Source organism: Balaenoptera borealis, assembly GCF_965194805.1.
Source record: "Balaenoptera borealis genome assembly, chromosome: 11".
Taxonomy (NCBI): Eukaryota; Metazoa; Chordata; class Mammalia; order Artiodactyla; family Balaenopteridae; genus Balaenoptera; species Balaenoptera borealis.
The window spans coordinates 102,927,705-102,945,207 of record NC_138868.1 but is presented as its reverse complement, the minus strand read 5'-3'; the positions used below and the strand labels follow the sequence as shown (position 1 = coordinate 102,945,207).

General features: G+C 36.6%; 1 protein-coding gene across 1 annotated transcript; it reads left to right on the top strand.

Annotated features, from left to right (window-relative positions):
- Nucleotides 1-6,718: 6,718 nt before the first annotated feature.
- OR8D4 (olfactory receptor family 8 subfamily D member 4) lies at nt 6,719-13,390 on the top strand. Its single transcript, XM_082339839.1, is given in 3 exon segments — nt 6,719-11,160; nt 11,163-11,286; nt 11,289-13,390. Coding segments are annotated over 3 exon segments (981 nt in total). The 5' UTR covers nt 6,719-10,953; the 3' UTR covers nt 11,939-13,390.
- The last annotated feature ends 4,113 nt before the right edge of the window (nt 13,391-17,503 follow it).

Sequence of the window (17,503 nt, the reverse complement as noted above, 5' to 3'; positions counted from 1 at the left end):
TATGTAAATGCCACTCTCTCACTTCCTCCCAGCTTACCGTTCCCCCTCCCCGTGTCCTCCAGTCCATTCTCTAAATCCGCATCTTTATTCCTGTCCTGCCCCTAGATTTCTTCAGAACCATTTTCTCTCCTTAGATTCCACATATATGTGTTAGCATACGGTATTTGTTTTCTCTTTCTGACTTACTTCATTCTGTATGACAGACTCTAGCTCCATTCACCTCACTACAAATAGCTTAATTTAGGAATATATTTAGAACACAACTTTAAAGATATGCAACAGATGAGAAAAAGGATACAGTTTTCTCAAAGAAAGTATTTAAACTCTGGATGTAGATTTCCAGTTATATATTTTTAAGTGACAAATGATGGAACCTTATTTATGTATTTTTTAAGTATATTTAGACCATCTACCATAGATGAGCACACTGAAAGAAGATTCACTGCTAGTCCCTTCACAACCTTGCAGTCTGGTAAGGCAGAGTATTGGCCAACTCATGCCTCATCCTGACTAACTGTTGAATGAATGAAGCACCATATACAGTGCTCTATGTAATAAGCAGTAGGGACTGCTTGAGCTCAGAGGTAGAACAGATTACTACTGTCTCTAATGATAAAGATAGTCTTCATGAAAAGTAGATTAAACTGTGGTTTCATAAGTAGGGGGAATTCACTTAAGCTAAGAGGATGCAAAGGGATGTTCAAAACGTTGATAAGGTCATAAGCAAAAACAAACAAACAAAACTAAGCAAGAAACATGAGGAATATGTGAGCAGCTTTGGAAATGACTGAACATTTCTTAAATAAAAGGTGAGTCAATGTTTCTAGTTTCTCATTATGGAGCAAATAGCGTCAGGGAGGACTCTGAGTCCAGCCATCTGGTCCCTAGTGACGGCTCTCTAGGGTGTCAGGCAGAACGCACCTGGTAATCTTTGGATGAGCCACTTAGTGCCACTCTTAACCAACACGTGCACTTGAAATCTCCAGATTTTCAGTGGCAAATGATTGGATTCATGTCTGGCTGTGGCGGAAATGGTGATGTTATTTCAGACTATATTACAATTACGAAGTGTCTACTGTGTTTAACACAGTTTAGTTGGGGCATTCACGTTTGGAAAGAACCAGAGGATTCATACACTGTTCCCACGCAACCCTGCTCTCACTATCGTAAGTACTAGATATAACCCACCAGGGAGAGTCCCTGCTCCGCACACAGGCCTGGCAGTGCCCACCAGGCACCTTGGCCTTGCTGCTGCTCCAGCAGACTCTGCTGCTTTAGCCCTAAGGGAGGCAAGGTCGGTGGAGTGAAGACACGTTCTTACGCTTCGTCTGCATGTTTGTTTAACTTCCCTAGATATACAAATGCTAAGCGACTTCTACTAAACAGCAGTTTCTACTAAAATTAAATTTGTGTTTTCAGATCCCTCAAATACGATGAAAATGCAAAGGGAGATGGCCCAGAGGCCAATCTCAGTGAGAGCTTCACACTGTCCTCAGGTTTGTACCTCTCTGAGAGTAGATGGGGCTTATTTGACTGAGTCAAACTCATGAAATCAAGTTCCTGCTTTCTTTCCATTTGAATTCTTCAAGAATTCCTGGTCTTGAATGAAAACAGAAATATGATGATTCCCCACATTGTATCATCTGATATACTTTCCTGCCCACAGACACACACACACACACACACACACACACACACACACAAGAGAAGAAAAGGTAAAAGGAATTGATATTTTTTGATACTAATCCAGATATTTTGTAAACATTATCCCATTTGCTAGCAGTAATTACTCAATGAGGTAAACATTTGACTCTATTTTACTGTTGAGACTACTGGAGTTCAGAGTGCTTGTGATATTTGCTCAAAGCCACACAGCAGGGAAGTAGCAGAGCCAAGAAGTAAATCCAGGAATGCCTGACACCTATGCTTTGCTGCCCCAGGAAGAGGGTGAGCAGGAATATGGCTACTTATATTTAGAGAGAGATCAAGAGAATTTTTTGTGTCCTCCTAGGTAATTTAGCACACATCACTAAATTTGGAGAGCAAACACAGATTTGAGGCAAAGACTGTACTCAGTAATAAAGCCAGTGCACTTGGCTAGAAAAAAATCTGCTAATCTTTTTATCACTGACCTCTCCAAAAAATAATGCACAAGTCTCAAAATTTTGTATAGTTATTCAGGTGATTCATGTAATGAAGCCTCAGAAGTCAAAGGGTCCCTAGATTTAGGATTCCTGGACTAGTGGGGTTCTTGTACCTCATCTCAAAGAAACTAAGCACAGTGGAGAGGGAATAAGAGGGTAAGGAACACATCCAAAGGCGAAGTATCACAACACTCCCAGGCTGTCAGTTGCTCTCATGGGAAGAGATTCTTAACTATTAGTGTGCTTAGAGATCATTCAGGTCACCAGCTAAAAGTGGATCCCACCACCCCAAATTTCTGATTCTGTAAATCTGAGGTTGGGAAAAGGAAACTTTGATTTCAATAAGCATTCCAGAGAGGTACATAATCAAGAAATCCTGGGCTAGAATGTAGCAAAATGCCATCCTGCACATCAGAGACTCTGTCCTGAGTGTTACACACTCACCAGAGTGGCCTGGCAAAAATGAAACAGATAGACAACATTAAGTGCTAGCAAGGATGTGGGGCGATTATAACCTTCCCATACTGCTGTTGCGTGTGTGAAATTGGTACAGCCACTATGAATAATCATTTGATGGTATCCCAAACTTCGATGTGAAAATGGATAATCTATGACTGAAGAATTCCCTCCTAGGTGAAAGACCAACAAAATTGTTTATGTATATGACTTCTTTTCTATAAAATTTAAAATCAGACAAAATCAATCTATAGCTTTTGAAATCATATAGTCAAAGCTTCTGTACATGAATGTCATGAGGGTGACTTCTAGTTAATATTAATATTACCTTCTGTTAATATTCTGTTTTTTATTTGAGTGCTGGTTACACAAGTGTATTCTTTTTGTGAACATTCAGAAAGCTATACACTTGCCATTTGTGAACTTCATTGTGTGCACCTTATATTTCAAAACAGTTTACTCAAACTTTCTTCCAAAATAAAAATATATATATTTAAACAAAATAAAATGGACAAGGAGAGTGCAAGGAAGAAACTGTAGCCAAATTTTACTTATAAAAGCAGATTCAAAATAATTAATGATTATTAATTAACAATAATGATTATTAATTAATAATTAATAATGATTTCTAAAATAATTAGAAGATGCATTTCGGCAGTTTATTAAAACAAACACAGCATACTTAAATAGGAATTTTCCCAGGTATGCAAAGTGTTTAGCAATGAGCTACAAGGGAGAAAAATAAGTTTGGGGAAATTTGTACAAGAACATCAGATGTCAGCAAATTTAATTTAAAACAAATAGGACATAATGTTAAGATTTTATAAGATTAGACAATGAGTACACAGGTGGTTATCATTGTTTTGTATTTTTTTGTTTGAAATATTGTACAATACAAAAAAACACAAATTATAATTATATATCAGAAACATTCTATTATTGGAATAGAGGGGGAAAAAATCAACTGATATTTCAATAGACGTATAAAAATACACAGTAAAATTAAACATTTATTTTGGTAAATATACTCTAGATTTTTTTTTTAACTCTTATTGGAGTATGGTTGCTTTGCAATGTTGTGTTAGTTTCTGCTGTACAGCAAAGTGAATCAGCTATACGTATACATATATCCTCTCTTTTTTGGATTTCCTTCCCATTTAGGTCACCACAGAGCACTGAGTAGAGTTCCCTGTGCTATACAGTAGGTTCTCATTAGTTCTCGATTTTATACATAGTATCAATTGGTAAATATACTCTATAAATTGGATATACAAGGAGAGGTCCTTGAATTTGATGAGCAAATATTCTGAACTTTACAGTGTATATAATATCATTTAGGTTGTTTCCATGCCTCCCTGTCCCCACGCAGCGATAGCCTTCCCTGTTATCAACATCCCCTACCAAAGTGGTACATTAGTTACAATTATGAACCTACCATGACATTATTATCATCCAAAGCCCATGGTTTACATTAGGGTTCACTCTTGGCTTATGTCTCATATATTTTCACTTTAGACAGTTTTTAATGTTAGTTTTGACTTCACAATTGGTTGAGGGATTATCTGGAAGGGAGTCTCTTAATTACCAAGCAGCTATGGATTTTAAGTCGCCATTTTTCTAATGTTTTTCTTGGTTAAAAATGAGTTACAGGGACTTCCCTGGTGGTCCAGTGGGTAAGACTCCGTGCTCCCAATGCAGCGGGCCTGGGTTCGATCCCTGGCCAGGGAACTAGATCCCGCATGCATGCCGCAACTAAGAAGTCCACATGCTGCAACTAAAAGATCCCACGTGCTGCAATTAAGACCTAGTGCAGCCAAAATAAATAAATAAAAATTTTTAATGAGTTATAATAGGGATATAGCCTGAAAAAAATTAATTTTTAAATTTGTTAAGGTTTTCTTTGTGCCCAAGCACATGATTAATTAAGAATCTTACATGAACAAATAAAGTAAATTTCTTATACAAGGAATGGATTCATATATGACATAAAGTTATGTAAACCAGTTTGTTTATTGTTTTGCTCAATTCAATGCTTTGATCTGCTAGAATATGTCTGATTTTAAAATAAATGTGTTGACACCTCTCTCTATGGCTGTAGTTTGTATAGATCATCTCTTTCACTTTATTTCTGTTTTGGTTATAATTTGTATATATAAAGTCTTCTGATTTTGGTATGTCAATTTTATATCCAAGTCACCTCCTGAACTCTCTTTTATTTTGGCTTATTGTCCTAGGTTGTCAAGTTATGTTTCATAGGTTCTTATCATAGATATAGTCTTAGCTCTTTATTTATAATTATCATGCCTCTGCTTGTTTCTGCTTGGTTCTTTGATTTGGCAAAGACCTGTATTACATGGTTAAATAGTAGTAGCAATAGCAAGTTTCTTTGCCCTTTTCCCAACTTCATTGGAACAGTGTTCCTCCATCAAATATTATATACTTTATCTTGTAATGGAAGTGACTATTGATCCTTTTCTCACCGATTTTTAAAATCAGATTAGATGTTCAATTTTGTCAAATGTCTTTTTGATATCAATAGAGAAGATGTAATCTCTAGAGAAGAATGATGAGGAACCTCTTTAAAAGTCTGTGTGGATCAGTGCAAAGGGTGCTATAAAGCAGTAAAAAAAAAAAAAAAGACCTGGATTCTAGTTCTCATTATGCCACTACCCAGTCATTTTTGTTAGTGGGTAGGTAACTTTATTGTTTTGAGCCTTACATTAAAATGAGATGGATTTATTTGATTCCTCTCACTGTCACTAGCAGTAACTTTCGATGGTATTATGACTTGACATTGTGTGAGATACTAAATCTCTATAGAGAAGAAGAATGAGATGGTTTGTGTCTTAATTCAGGATTTATGGTTTTCATGGCTGATCAGGTCAAAGAGTGGGTCAGTACCTTGTCTCTCACTGAGACAGGACAATGTCTGTGTTTTTCTAGAGTTGGAAAAAAATCTAGACATTCATTCATTCACATTCATGTTACATTTTTCATAGAGACAGATATCTCAGTAAATATATTACATAACAGTAAATGTCTAGTAGTCTGTTCTTCTTCTTTACCCTGTGCATACTTTCTAGAATTATTTGTCACATAATGTTAAAATATTTTGTTTGTATGTGTATTTTTCTAAGACCATAAGATTCTAGAAGGCATAGGGTTTTTTCCTCCAATGATTGTATCCTCAGTGCCTGAAATAATACCTGTTATATATTAGACAAGATTTGTTGAGTAGATGAATTTCAACTGTACTGACATTGACTAGATACCCTAGTATCCATCTTTCTCGGCTTCAGAATGCAGTAGCAGGGTACCCTTGTGAGTTAACTGAAGCAGTGCCTCAGAGATCTGATCTACGGTGTTAGAAAAGCAAAAAGGAGGGCTTAGCTGTTTAAGTATTTCATCTCCACTCCCAGATATATGATTTAACGTTTAGTCACCAAAGCAATCTGTGTTTTACCCACTTGATGGCCCCTCCCCTCAACTATTAATACAAATATTTTCTTTAGTTCACTGCTTTTCTTCTCTCCCTCCTCTCAAACCCTTTAGTGTAACTTTCTACCATGTCACTGGGTTCTCTTGAAGGTTGAGGAACTCTGGGCTTTCTTTCTCAAGTTATTGCTCCAGACAAAATATAGATGAGGACCCAAGGCTGATAAAATTACCTCTAACCACAGACTTGTATCACAGTGAGTTTTGATTCCCTCCTCTCCCTTTCTAATTATAGGAGTTGAAGGCAGACAGCTTAACAAAGCAAAACTTTTAAATCTCTGATGAATTAGACAAAGGTTAGAAACTATCTCTATTGAAAAAGGCAAAGAGAGATCTACATTGTGAGAAACTGAAAGGGGTTGAAATTACTAGTAAAAAGAAAAGAAAAATCAAAATCAAATAAGAAGAAAAGAGAATAACAACACATAAAAGAATATTTAGGAAAAAATCCATAAATCATAGTACCCTACCACAACAACTAATTTCCTTTTGCATGTAACTGCCTAGTTTCTTTTTACATTCATGCTCGTTCTGCATAGCTAATAGTATGAGCAGTAAAAATAGTCTTTAGGATGATTATTTTAATGAGTACACAACAGTCCATTGTGTTGATATACAAAAGTGTGTGATAAACTTCGTGTGTAACATTTAGGTTGTTTTCACTGGTTGTTCTGGCACCATCTTGAAAAATGAGGTGGAATCAGAGGAGCCAAGTGGTTCGCACAAAACCCTCACCGTGTCTCTACCCCTTACTTTCTGCCCAAAGTACCCAAATGCTACATTAATATGAAGCTCTTTACAGTCCAATTTTGTGTATATTTCTTATTTGATTTTCAAAAAACCCATAAAATTCAGATAGAACAACTGTTACAATTACAATTATATTGATCTTGTCCATAAGAAAACCTTGGACTAGAGAGGTGAGATACTTGGGCAAAGGCCACACAACAGCTAGTAAATAGCAGAAATGGATCTTCACACATTCCCTATGAAAAATCTGCTCCATCCAGCTATTTAGCCATCAGATTAGTAGATTCTGCAAGAGAGATGTACAACATAAATCAGGAATTATGTCAATCTTAGGGTAGATAACTAACCATGAAAGGTCCAGGGATAATTTTAAACACTGAAATCCATTTGGGACTGTGTACACCTGTACAAATGTTTCCCACCTAAATGTATCTTGGAAAGTAGAAACTATAATATTGCAGCATTCATGATTGTAAGATCCACTAGTAAATAATTGAACATAGTCCCATCTGGGGCAATTAAAACTTAAACACCAGGAACTCTGGAGACCAAAAAAGAAAACTGAATAATTATTCATCTAAATCAGTGTCTGTGGCACTTAGCTTGATTAGGTACCTCTGTGAGCCAAACAATAATTTCAAGACAAGAATATCTTCTAAGCCTCTGTCTCCCTGGGCTGGTATTTCATGGGCAAGTCTGCAATTGTATTGTTTCTGGGGCTGTCACCTGGATACTTGCTTTCCTTTACTTTAAAGTGAAAGGATGATGGCTATCTTCCTCAACTCCACCAGAAATAGTCTTCAGCTTGGGACTGAGAGACCATAGTCCAACAGTCCTCACTACCTGAGACCTGGGTGGTCTGATTCCTGCCTGAGGGATATGTATTCAAGGGAATGTTTTATCATGATCCCTGTAGCTGAAACAGCTATTCCTGACATCTTCCTGAAGGGACAGGCACAAAGCATCAACCTGAAACCTGGGGCATGCTTGTAAAAGCAGAAGATCCCCTTCTGCCTGTTGGAAGTTAGTGAAGGTGATGATTGCAGTGTTTATGGGTGGAGAGTATCTATACAGCATATGTCTATGGTCTTATGTCTAAACTTCCACTCAGAGACTTTTCATGTCACTTACCTTCCCCATTCCCTTCTTCATCAGATGTCTTTCTGAGGTGTGGACCTGGACCTTCAGGACAGAGTCTCTGATGTGCAGAACTGGGTGATGGCATTTTGCTACATTCTAGCCCAGGATTTCTTGATTATGTACCTCTCTGGAATGCTTATTGAAATCAAAATTTCATTTCCCAACCCCAGATTTGCATAATCAGAAATTTGGCCTTTCTGGTGGGAACCACCTTTAGCTTTATCTACCCTCACACAGGCAGAAACCTGAGGACATTGTGAAGCTCTCACTGAGATTTGACTCTGGACCATTTCCCTTTGCATTTTCATAGTATTTGAGGGACCTAAAAACCCAGATTTGATTTTAGTAGAAATCTCTATAAGATGTTGCTGCACATTAGCATATGTTGGATAAACATCTAGCAAAGCACAGCAAACACGCAGACCAAGTATAAGAATGTGTCTTCACTCCCCCAACCTTGGCTCCTTTTGGGCTAAAGCAGCAGTGTCTGGTGGAGCAGCAACAAGGCCAAGGTGCCCAGTATGGGCTGCCAGGCCTGTGGGTGGTGGTGAAGCAGGGACTCTCCCTGGTGGGTTTTATCTAGTGCTTATGATAGTGAGAGCAGGATTAGGAGGGAGCAGTGGTTCTTTCCAAAACTGAATGTCCCAACTAAAAGCCTCAGAAAGCCATAGCTTAAAAAGTTTTAAAAATTAAAGAAAAAACAACAACAACAACTAAAAAACCAAATTCACCTCTCTAGCTGGCTTTATACTACTTCACCTGACTTTATGATTTTCTCATTTTTTCTACCTTATGACCACACCTGAACCTTGGTGTCTGCATGTAGGAAAGTGAGATGAAGAAGGAGAGAAATTGCAGCCAAATCATTTTCTGTCTTTACTCTGAACACTTATATCTCTGTGGGACTTCTCGATCTCTATGTTTTATTCTGTTATAGAAACTTTCCCGAAGCAAGGGAGAGTTACAAGGTATAGAGTCAGTAAAATCTTCTATAATTTTATCCCCAAAGCAGTATCTGAGTTGATTTTCACAGTTATTTAACTTGATCCTTATACCCCAAATCCTGTATTATTTTCTGTCTGAAGACTAAAGAAAAATATCTCCTAGAGGAACACGTACCCATTAGCATTTTTTCAGATGACTGTACTATGCCAGTGGTGGTAAATAAATTATGTAATTATGTGTATGAGAACAAGCCCGGTAGACAGGGCTCTGTGAGCAGCCCAACACCAAAAGAAAAGTGGTCTGATTTTTCAGAGATAAGGCCTTGGTTGACCCCAGGACAGGCAACTCCAAGCCGTGTGCCCTCTTTGCCCCCTCCTCGGAGGAATGTGGGTGGAAGAGAGGAAGCACTACATGAGAGCCTCCAGTGGAAACACAAATTCTGTGTTGTTTGCACATCCCCAGGTGGCAGCACTAGCAGTAGTGCATGAAGTCTTGCTCAGCAGCCTGGGTGAGGCTAGTTGGCTTAGCTCAGTGGATGGTCTGAGAAAGAGGTTTGAGAGGGCTGCTATTCTACTATTATCCAGCTTTACTGAAGTGTTAGAATAAGCTTCCCACCTGGACATCAGCTTCTGATTACATTACAATAGAACAACAGAAGTGAAAATACAGTTTCCTGAAACATTTTCTGAGCCACACTAGAGCCATGCTTTAAAGTGGTAAGGGGAGTCTATCATCAGATTAGTTTGGGAAATATTGTTTGTTATATAGCCATCCAGAAGAATCTGAAATATCCTTCAGTTAAAAAACCTGTTTAACTCAAATGTCCCTTGATGGATGAATGAATTTAAAAAAATGAGGTATATATAATATACGTATATCTATATCTATGTGTATATACATATACACACAGACATATATATGTATGTATGGGCACAATGGAATATTATTTAACTTTAATTATCCAAGATATTAAGACACATGTTACATGATGGATAAACCCTGAAGATGTTATTCTAGGTAAAGTGAATCAGTCACAAAAGGGCAAATGTATAATTCCACTTATATGAAACATGTAGAGCAGTCAAATTCATAGAGACAGATAGTGAATGGAGGGTGCCAGAAGCTGGAGGGAAGGAGAATGGGGAGTTAGTGTTTAACTGGTATGGAGTTTCAGTGTGGGGAGACGAATATTCTGGAGATGGCTGGTGGTGATGGTTGTACACAATGTGAATGTACTTAACGTTACTGAACTGTACACATAAAAATAACTATTAAAATATATTTAATTTAATTTAATATAAATTTATTTAGTAAATTTAATTAAATATAAATATAAAATAGTAAATAGTAAATTTTATGTTATGTATATTCTTACTAAAATAAAAAATCATAATAAAGTTAAAAAAAACCTGTTTAATTTTGTGTAACTCTGCATGTCTACAATCAGTATGATCCCAAGATACTTATTTCATGTGAAACTATTAACACATCCCTGGAATTAATATTCTGTAGAACACCCTTGAAAACTTTGACATGGAAATCATAATTGATTGTAACAATAAATACCTTCTCTGTAGGAAATCCTGGAGGCAGGTTCAACCCTAGACAACTGTGTCATTAGCAGAAATATTTTCTCAGCCCACAGCCTCTTCTTTATGCACCTCTTCAATTGATTTTCTTTAGAAAAATTCCCCAGTGTTCTTTAGCATTACACTTATTTTTAATTCTGAAGTTAAAGGTTTTATACTTTGCTAAAAGAATTTGAGACATTTGGGAGGATGTGAAAATTTATTTATGGTTCCTAAAATCTACAGGGAGATGATTACTTACTCTGTTTTATCTGAGACCTTACTTTTTGGTGGGTCAAAGTCTCTGCACATCAATGGAAGCACAGGATTAGTGCCAAATGGTAAGATAACCTGGGTTCAGTGTTTTCATAGGTAGAATATCTGGGTTGTGAAGAACTGGAGACAAGCTGGGGTTCTGCTCTTTCCTCTCATCTCCACAGATTTCTCAGAGGAGAATGGGTGTAAGAAATGAATCCGCAGTGACTGAGTTTCTTCTTTCAGGATTAACTGACCAGCCAGAGCTTCAGCTGCCCCTCTTCTGCCTCTTCTTAGGGATTTATATACTTACGGTGATAGGAAACCTCGGCATGATCTCAATAATCGGATTGAGTTCTCAATTCCACACCCCCATGTACTATTTCCTCAGTAGTTTGTCTTTTTTTGAGATTTCTGCTATTCTGTCATTACCCCCAAAATGCTGGCAGGGTTTTTATGCAGAGATAAAGTTATATCCTATTCTGGATGCATGACCCAGCTGTTTTTCTTCTGTATTTTTCTCATTTCTGAATGCCGGCAGCAATGGCCTATGACAGCTATGTCGCCACCTGCAGCCCCCTTCTCTACAATGTCATCATGTCCCCCAGGGTCTGTTCTCTGCTGGTGGCTGCTGTCTTCCCATTAGGTTTTACTGATGCTGTGATTCATGGTGGTTCTATGTTAAGGTTGACTTTCTGTGAATCAGACATCATTAAACATTATTTCTGTGACATTGTTCCTCTCATTAAACTCTCCTGTTCCAGAACTTATATTGATGAGCTTTTGATTTTTGTCATTGGAGGATTTAACATAGTAGCCACCAGCTTGACAATCATCATTTCATATGCTTTTATCCTCTCCAGCACCCTCCACATCCACTCTAAAGAGGGCCGGTCCAAAGCCTTCAGCACCTGCAGCTCCCACTTGACAGCTGTTCTTATATTTCATGGGTCTCTCATGTCCATGTATCTCACACCTGCTTCCAGCAGTTCACTAACCCAGGAGAAAGCATCCTCAGTATTTTACACCAGCGTGATTCCTATGTTGAATCCCACGATATATAGTTTGAGAAACAAGGAAGTGAAAAATGCACTGATGAAACTCTTAAGAAGAAAAGTATCTTCACAATTAATAAGCTTTTTTAAAAATTTATTGGGGTATAGTTGCTTTACAATGTTGTGTTAGTTTCTGCTGTACAACAAAGTGAATCAGCTATATATATATATATATATATCCCCTACCTCTTGGATCTCCCTCCTACCCCCCAATCCTACCCATATTAAGATTTATTTATGTATTCATAATCATGTGTGTTTGTTTGCATTTATGCCGAGTCTTTAAAAATAATTTGAAGTGAGGTAAAATTATATATATGTATAATTCTGAATATATATATTATATACATTCAGATTACTAAATACATTCACACACAATAAGATTAATAAAATGTAAAATAACAAGTATAAAAGTGAGAAATAGCAAATATTTTCAACTTAAAGTTCAGTATCATTCTGGGGTTTTAATATCAATTTTTAACCTTTATTTTCCTGAATCTAAGCAAAAAGAAAACAAAATCCTGAAATACTGTATAGTCATGTGAGAAATAAAAACACACTATATATTTTGATATGACAAAGTCTTTCCTCTTATTTATCTCACTCAAAAGAGACTTCTTTAATGGAAATCTGTATAGGAAACATTGAACAGTATGGTAGAAATCATTACAACAACTTTATAATAAATGTGGAAGAATTTTAATTTTAATAATTGGCTTATTAAAGGCCAATGTTTGATTTAACATTAAGTGCAATTTAATGAAGAAGATACAGCAAAAGGCTAAACTAATACAGTCCCAGTATTTGACCTCAGGTGATCAAAGGATAAGACTTAGAGTATCTACGTTAGGAGATTATACTTTTACAGACTTATCTAAACACCTTGTTTTTTCCTGTGTGACCAGTACATATGCAGTATTTTACAACTTTATGTTTATTTCTTTTGAGTTGGTTTTTCACTCTAGGTTGTAAACTAGGTGCCTTTAATTTCTTCCTTATAAAATGTTTTGAATTAAACATAATGAAAAAGTTTATAGTTTTCAATAATAAACTCTTACACAATAAACCAAGATAATGCACTGTATGGGGAAGGCAATGTATAGAATTTCTAATCTTTTAAATTTGTTAAGGTGTGTTTTATGGTCCAGAATGTAGTCTATCTTGAAGAATGTTCCATGTGAACCTCAGAAGAATGTGTATTTTTCTGTTTGGGGATGAAGTAATCTATAGATGTCAATTATATCCAGTTGATTAATGGTGCTATGGAGTCCAACTATATACTTTTTCCCCACCTGCTGGATTTCTTCATTTCTGATAGAGGGCTGTTGAATTCTTCAACTATAATAGTGGATTCATCTGTTTCTCCTTGCAGTTCTATCGGTTTCTGCCTCACATATTTTCACACTCTGCTGTTGTCAGTAGGCACATACACAATAGAAATTGTTATGTCTTCTTTCAGATTGACCCCTTTATCATTATATAAAGCTCCTCTTTATCTTGTCACTGTTGGTTGCAATATCCTGTATATTGGATCAAATTGTTAATTGTATTATTCAAATGTTATTCTTTTTTAAATTTTATTTATTTATTTATTTATTTTTTTATTTATTTTGGCCGTGTTGGGTCTTTGTTGCTGCACGCGGGCTTTCTCTAGTTGCAGTGAGCGGGGGCTACTCTTCGTTGTGGTGTACGCGCTTCTCATTGTGGTGGCTTCTCTTGTTGCGGAGCACGGGGTCTAGACGCCCAGGCTTCAGTGGTTGTGGCATGTGGGCTCAGTAGTTGTTGCCCGCAGGCTCAGTAGCTGTGGCTCACAGGCTCTAGAGTGCAGGCTCATTAGTTGTGGCATACGGGCTTAGATGCTCCACGGCATGTGGGATCGTCCTGGACCGGGCTCAAACCTGTGTCTCCTGCATTGGCAGGCGGATTGTTAACCACTGCACCACCACGGAAGCCCAATATATTTATTTTTGCTCTAGGTGACAGGCTTCAGTAGTTGCAGCACACAGGCTCAATAGTTGTGGCTCGTGGGCTCTAGAGCACAGGCGCAATAATTGTGGTGCACGGGCTTAGTTGCTCCTCGGCACGTGGGATCTTCCCGGACCAGGGATCGAACCTGACTCCCCTGAATTGGCAGGTGGATTCTTAACCACTGTGCAACCAGGGAAGTCCCAAATCTTATTTACTCTTACTAATTGTTTTGCCTGCTTTCTATTTCTTAAGAGATCATTTATCTCTTAAGTATAATTAAACCTCCCATTACAAATATGAATTTGTCTCTTTCTCCTACTAGTACTGTCAGAATTTGCTTTATATATTCTGAAGTCATAGTTTTGGTAGGTACAGATTTAGAATTGTTGTATTTTAGACTATCCCAGTTTAGCTCTGGCAACTACTTGTCATAAAGTCTACTTTGATATTAATATAGCTACACTTACTTTTTTTCCTTAGAGTTTGCATTATGTATCTTTTTCAATTCTTTCACATTCAACATGCCTGTGCCCTTATATTTAAGGTCTCTTGTAGCAGTGTATAGTTGGGATTTGTATCTAGTCTGAAAATTTTAATTAGAAAATTCAACATATTTACATGTAATATCAATACATATTGGCGTATCTATGTCCTTAACTCCATTTCACATTATTATTATCCTGAGTTTTTATTATAAATATATTTAAAACTTTATGAAATCATTATTATTATTTTCTAAGTCTAAATTAATTCACATTGCCCACATATTTAAATTGTATGTTGTTCTTAATTTCTTTCTATCAATACATATCTAAATTTCTTCTATGTTAATAACAATCTTTACTATTTATTTTTCATGTAGACGTGCTGACAATAAACACTTTCAGGTTATTTTTTACTTGAAAATACTTCTATTTCATCTTTTTTTGATGGATTTTTTTTTTCTGGACTTAGATTCTAGGTTGGCAGTTGATTTTTCCTCTTCCCCCAAGCATTAGCCTATTAGTCAATTTGGTTATGTTATGCCACATTAGCTAACAACCTCCCACATTTTAATGGCTAACAAAAAATAAGAAGATTTATTTCTCAACCACATTGTATGTTAATGGCTCCCTATCTGCTTCTCTGCCCCACACATGTTCTCATTCTGGATTCAGACTAAAGCAGCAGCCCCTACCAGGGACGTGCCATTTTTGTGACAGAAGGAATAGAACAATATCTCAAACTTTAGCTCAAGCATTGAGCACTTCAGGTCCACTCATATGCCATTTTCTAAAGCATGTCACATGGCCAGTGTGACAATGGGAGGTATAAGTGAAGATACGTAATCATCTTATAAAGAAAAGGGGTATATAATAAATGAGAACAATAACGCAATCTACCAAAGTTGATTTGTGTTTCACTGTGTTTGCAGTTCTCTTTTCTTTGCCTTTATTTTTCAATCACTATTTCTGCTTCTATTTTACATGTGTCTCCAGGAATCAAAATGTAACTGGATTTTTTTAAACTAATCCAACAGTTTTTGACTTTTAATAGGTAAAAATGTCAAAGTTTCTAGACTTTCAGAGGGAAACTGATGAGTCCCAGAAACTAAGTTTGCGATGTTGAGCTAAATGGAGCAGACTAGAGCCACAATACAAAAAAATAAAACAAAAACGTGCAGGAGTCCACTGTCCGAGAGTAATGCCACCTGTACTCTCTATTCCATGTCTAGCCACTTTGGAGGGTCTTTACACCCTATCTTTTGGAGATTACATTTGATCAATCTAGAAAATGTCTGTGTTCTCTTAGTGGCACCTAACATCACTCCAACTCACAGCCTAAGGATTTTCAGGCTAACTTAAGGATTAGGTATAAACTAAGAAAATAAATGAAGACAAAGTTACCTTTTACAGGTCATGGCAAGAAATGAAGAATTTTTCTACATTTTAACAGAGAAAGAAGGGAAAGATTATCATTTCCAGAGCATTAAGTCTGACATAATTTGGTCAGTTATTTGGGAAAATCAAAAGTTTTCCTTTTTTTGGCAGGGGTGGGGGCCATGCGATTGAACCTGGGCCATGGCAGTGAAAGCCTGGAATCCTAACCACTAGGCCACCAGGAAACTCCCTCAAAAGTTTTCTATGTTTCAGTTTCTCTAAAAGTCTAAAGCAGACCACCAAGTTTTTATTAATTGAATAAAGCAAAACACATGGTGTAATTCCCCTAGAGTCCTAAACATGTCTATTTGGCATCTCCAACTAAATTTGTAATTGTGATTGTTTTTCAGGGTTAAAACTCTTTGATTACAATAATAGTAGTTAACCTCTTTACCTCATATTCCCAGGAGTCATTCTCAATTAAATCCTTAAGAGCAAGCAAGAGCTTCAAGTGTCGCATTTTACTCATGGCCTATTTTCATAGCAAAAAGGACACATCACATCCTAGATACACAAAGAAGAAGTAGAAGTTCAAAGTTCTATTTATCTTATAAAGGATTTGGAGTTTCAGATTAAACACATGAAAACAACTGGTAAGCTGATTCCAAGTCAGTGTAATGGATTTTGTGACAGAGCTGAACAAAGATATAATAGGCCATCCACAGTAAGTCTCTCAGGCTAGAAAAATATTTGGGAAGAATGTTTATATTTAGCCCTTGATGAGCTACATGATCCTAAATATCCCTTCCAATGCTAAGATTTTTCTGAATCTAAAATATTCCAGTTACTCAATTATTCAAAGTAGTAAGAACAACATTTCCAAATGTGGAACATAGCAGTGAGAGTAACATTTTTGCATTGACTAAACTAGAGAACTGAGTCCTGGTTCAGTTTTATGTGACTTATTTACTCATTTAGACCATAACCAGAGCCTCTCTGACCTTTTTTCCCTCTCTGCAAAAGTGGGAATAAGAGTCCATATTGTGACTATCGCTAAAGAATGCAAGTCTTTGGAGTCAGATAGACCTGGAATTTAATCTGGCTTTGCCACACACTAGTTATGTGACTTTAGGTAAATTATTTAAGTTCCATAAATTTCTAATTTTTCACAAGCAAAATGTAGATCACAATACCTACTCCCTACTTCAAAAGGTTATCGAACTTATATGTATGAAATAGCAGAGCCTTGAAACAGATTAAAACAGCTACTGACACAACTGCAAGGAAAATATGATAAATTCAAAATCATTTATAGGGATGCTTTAATATTCATCTATCAGAAACTAATAGATCAAAACAAAAGGTGGTATGGAAACAAACAGTACAAACCTAAAAATCAGCAAGGAAATTTTGCATCTAAGAAATAGGTGATACACTTTCTTTTCTAATGCCATCCAGATTTTTAAAGCACTTAACAAAGTGCCTGGCCGATAACGACCAAGAACTCAATGTACATTAAGTACATAGTATCACAGCTATTAATTGAAACCTAAACATAGAAACCAAAGCCTTTTGAGAAGATGAGAAGAGTGACTTCATCTGTACAGGCTTGAGGGCAGTATTGGGACCAACCGATGTAAGTTACTGGGAAAAAAGGTTTTACCTCAAGTTAATAAAGAATATCTAAAGGTTGGAGATGATCTAATATGAAATAAGATACATGAATAAGCAGTCTGTTTTCCACAACTGAAAGATTCTAAGTATAGATAGCTTGACTTTTTTGGACAGGAAAATGTGGTAGATTTGGAAAGATGGCCCCTGGATTGTGAAATTTTCCAAGAAATCCAAGTCAGAGCAAGAAAATTGCT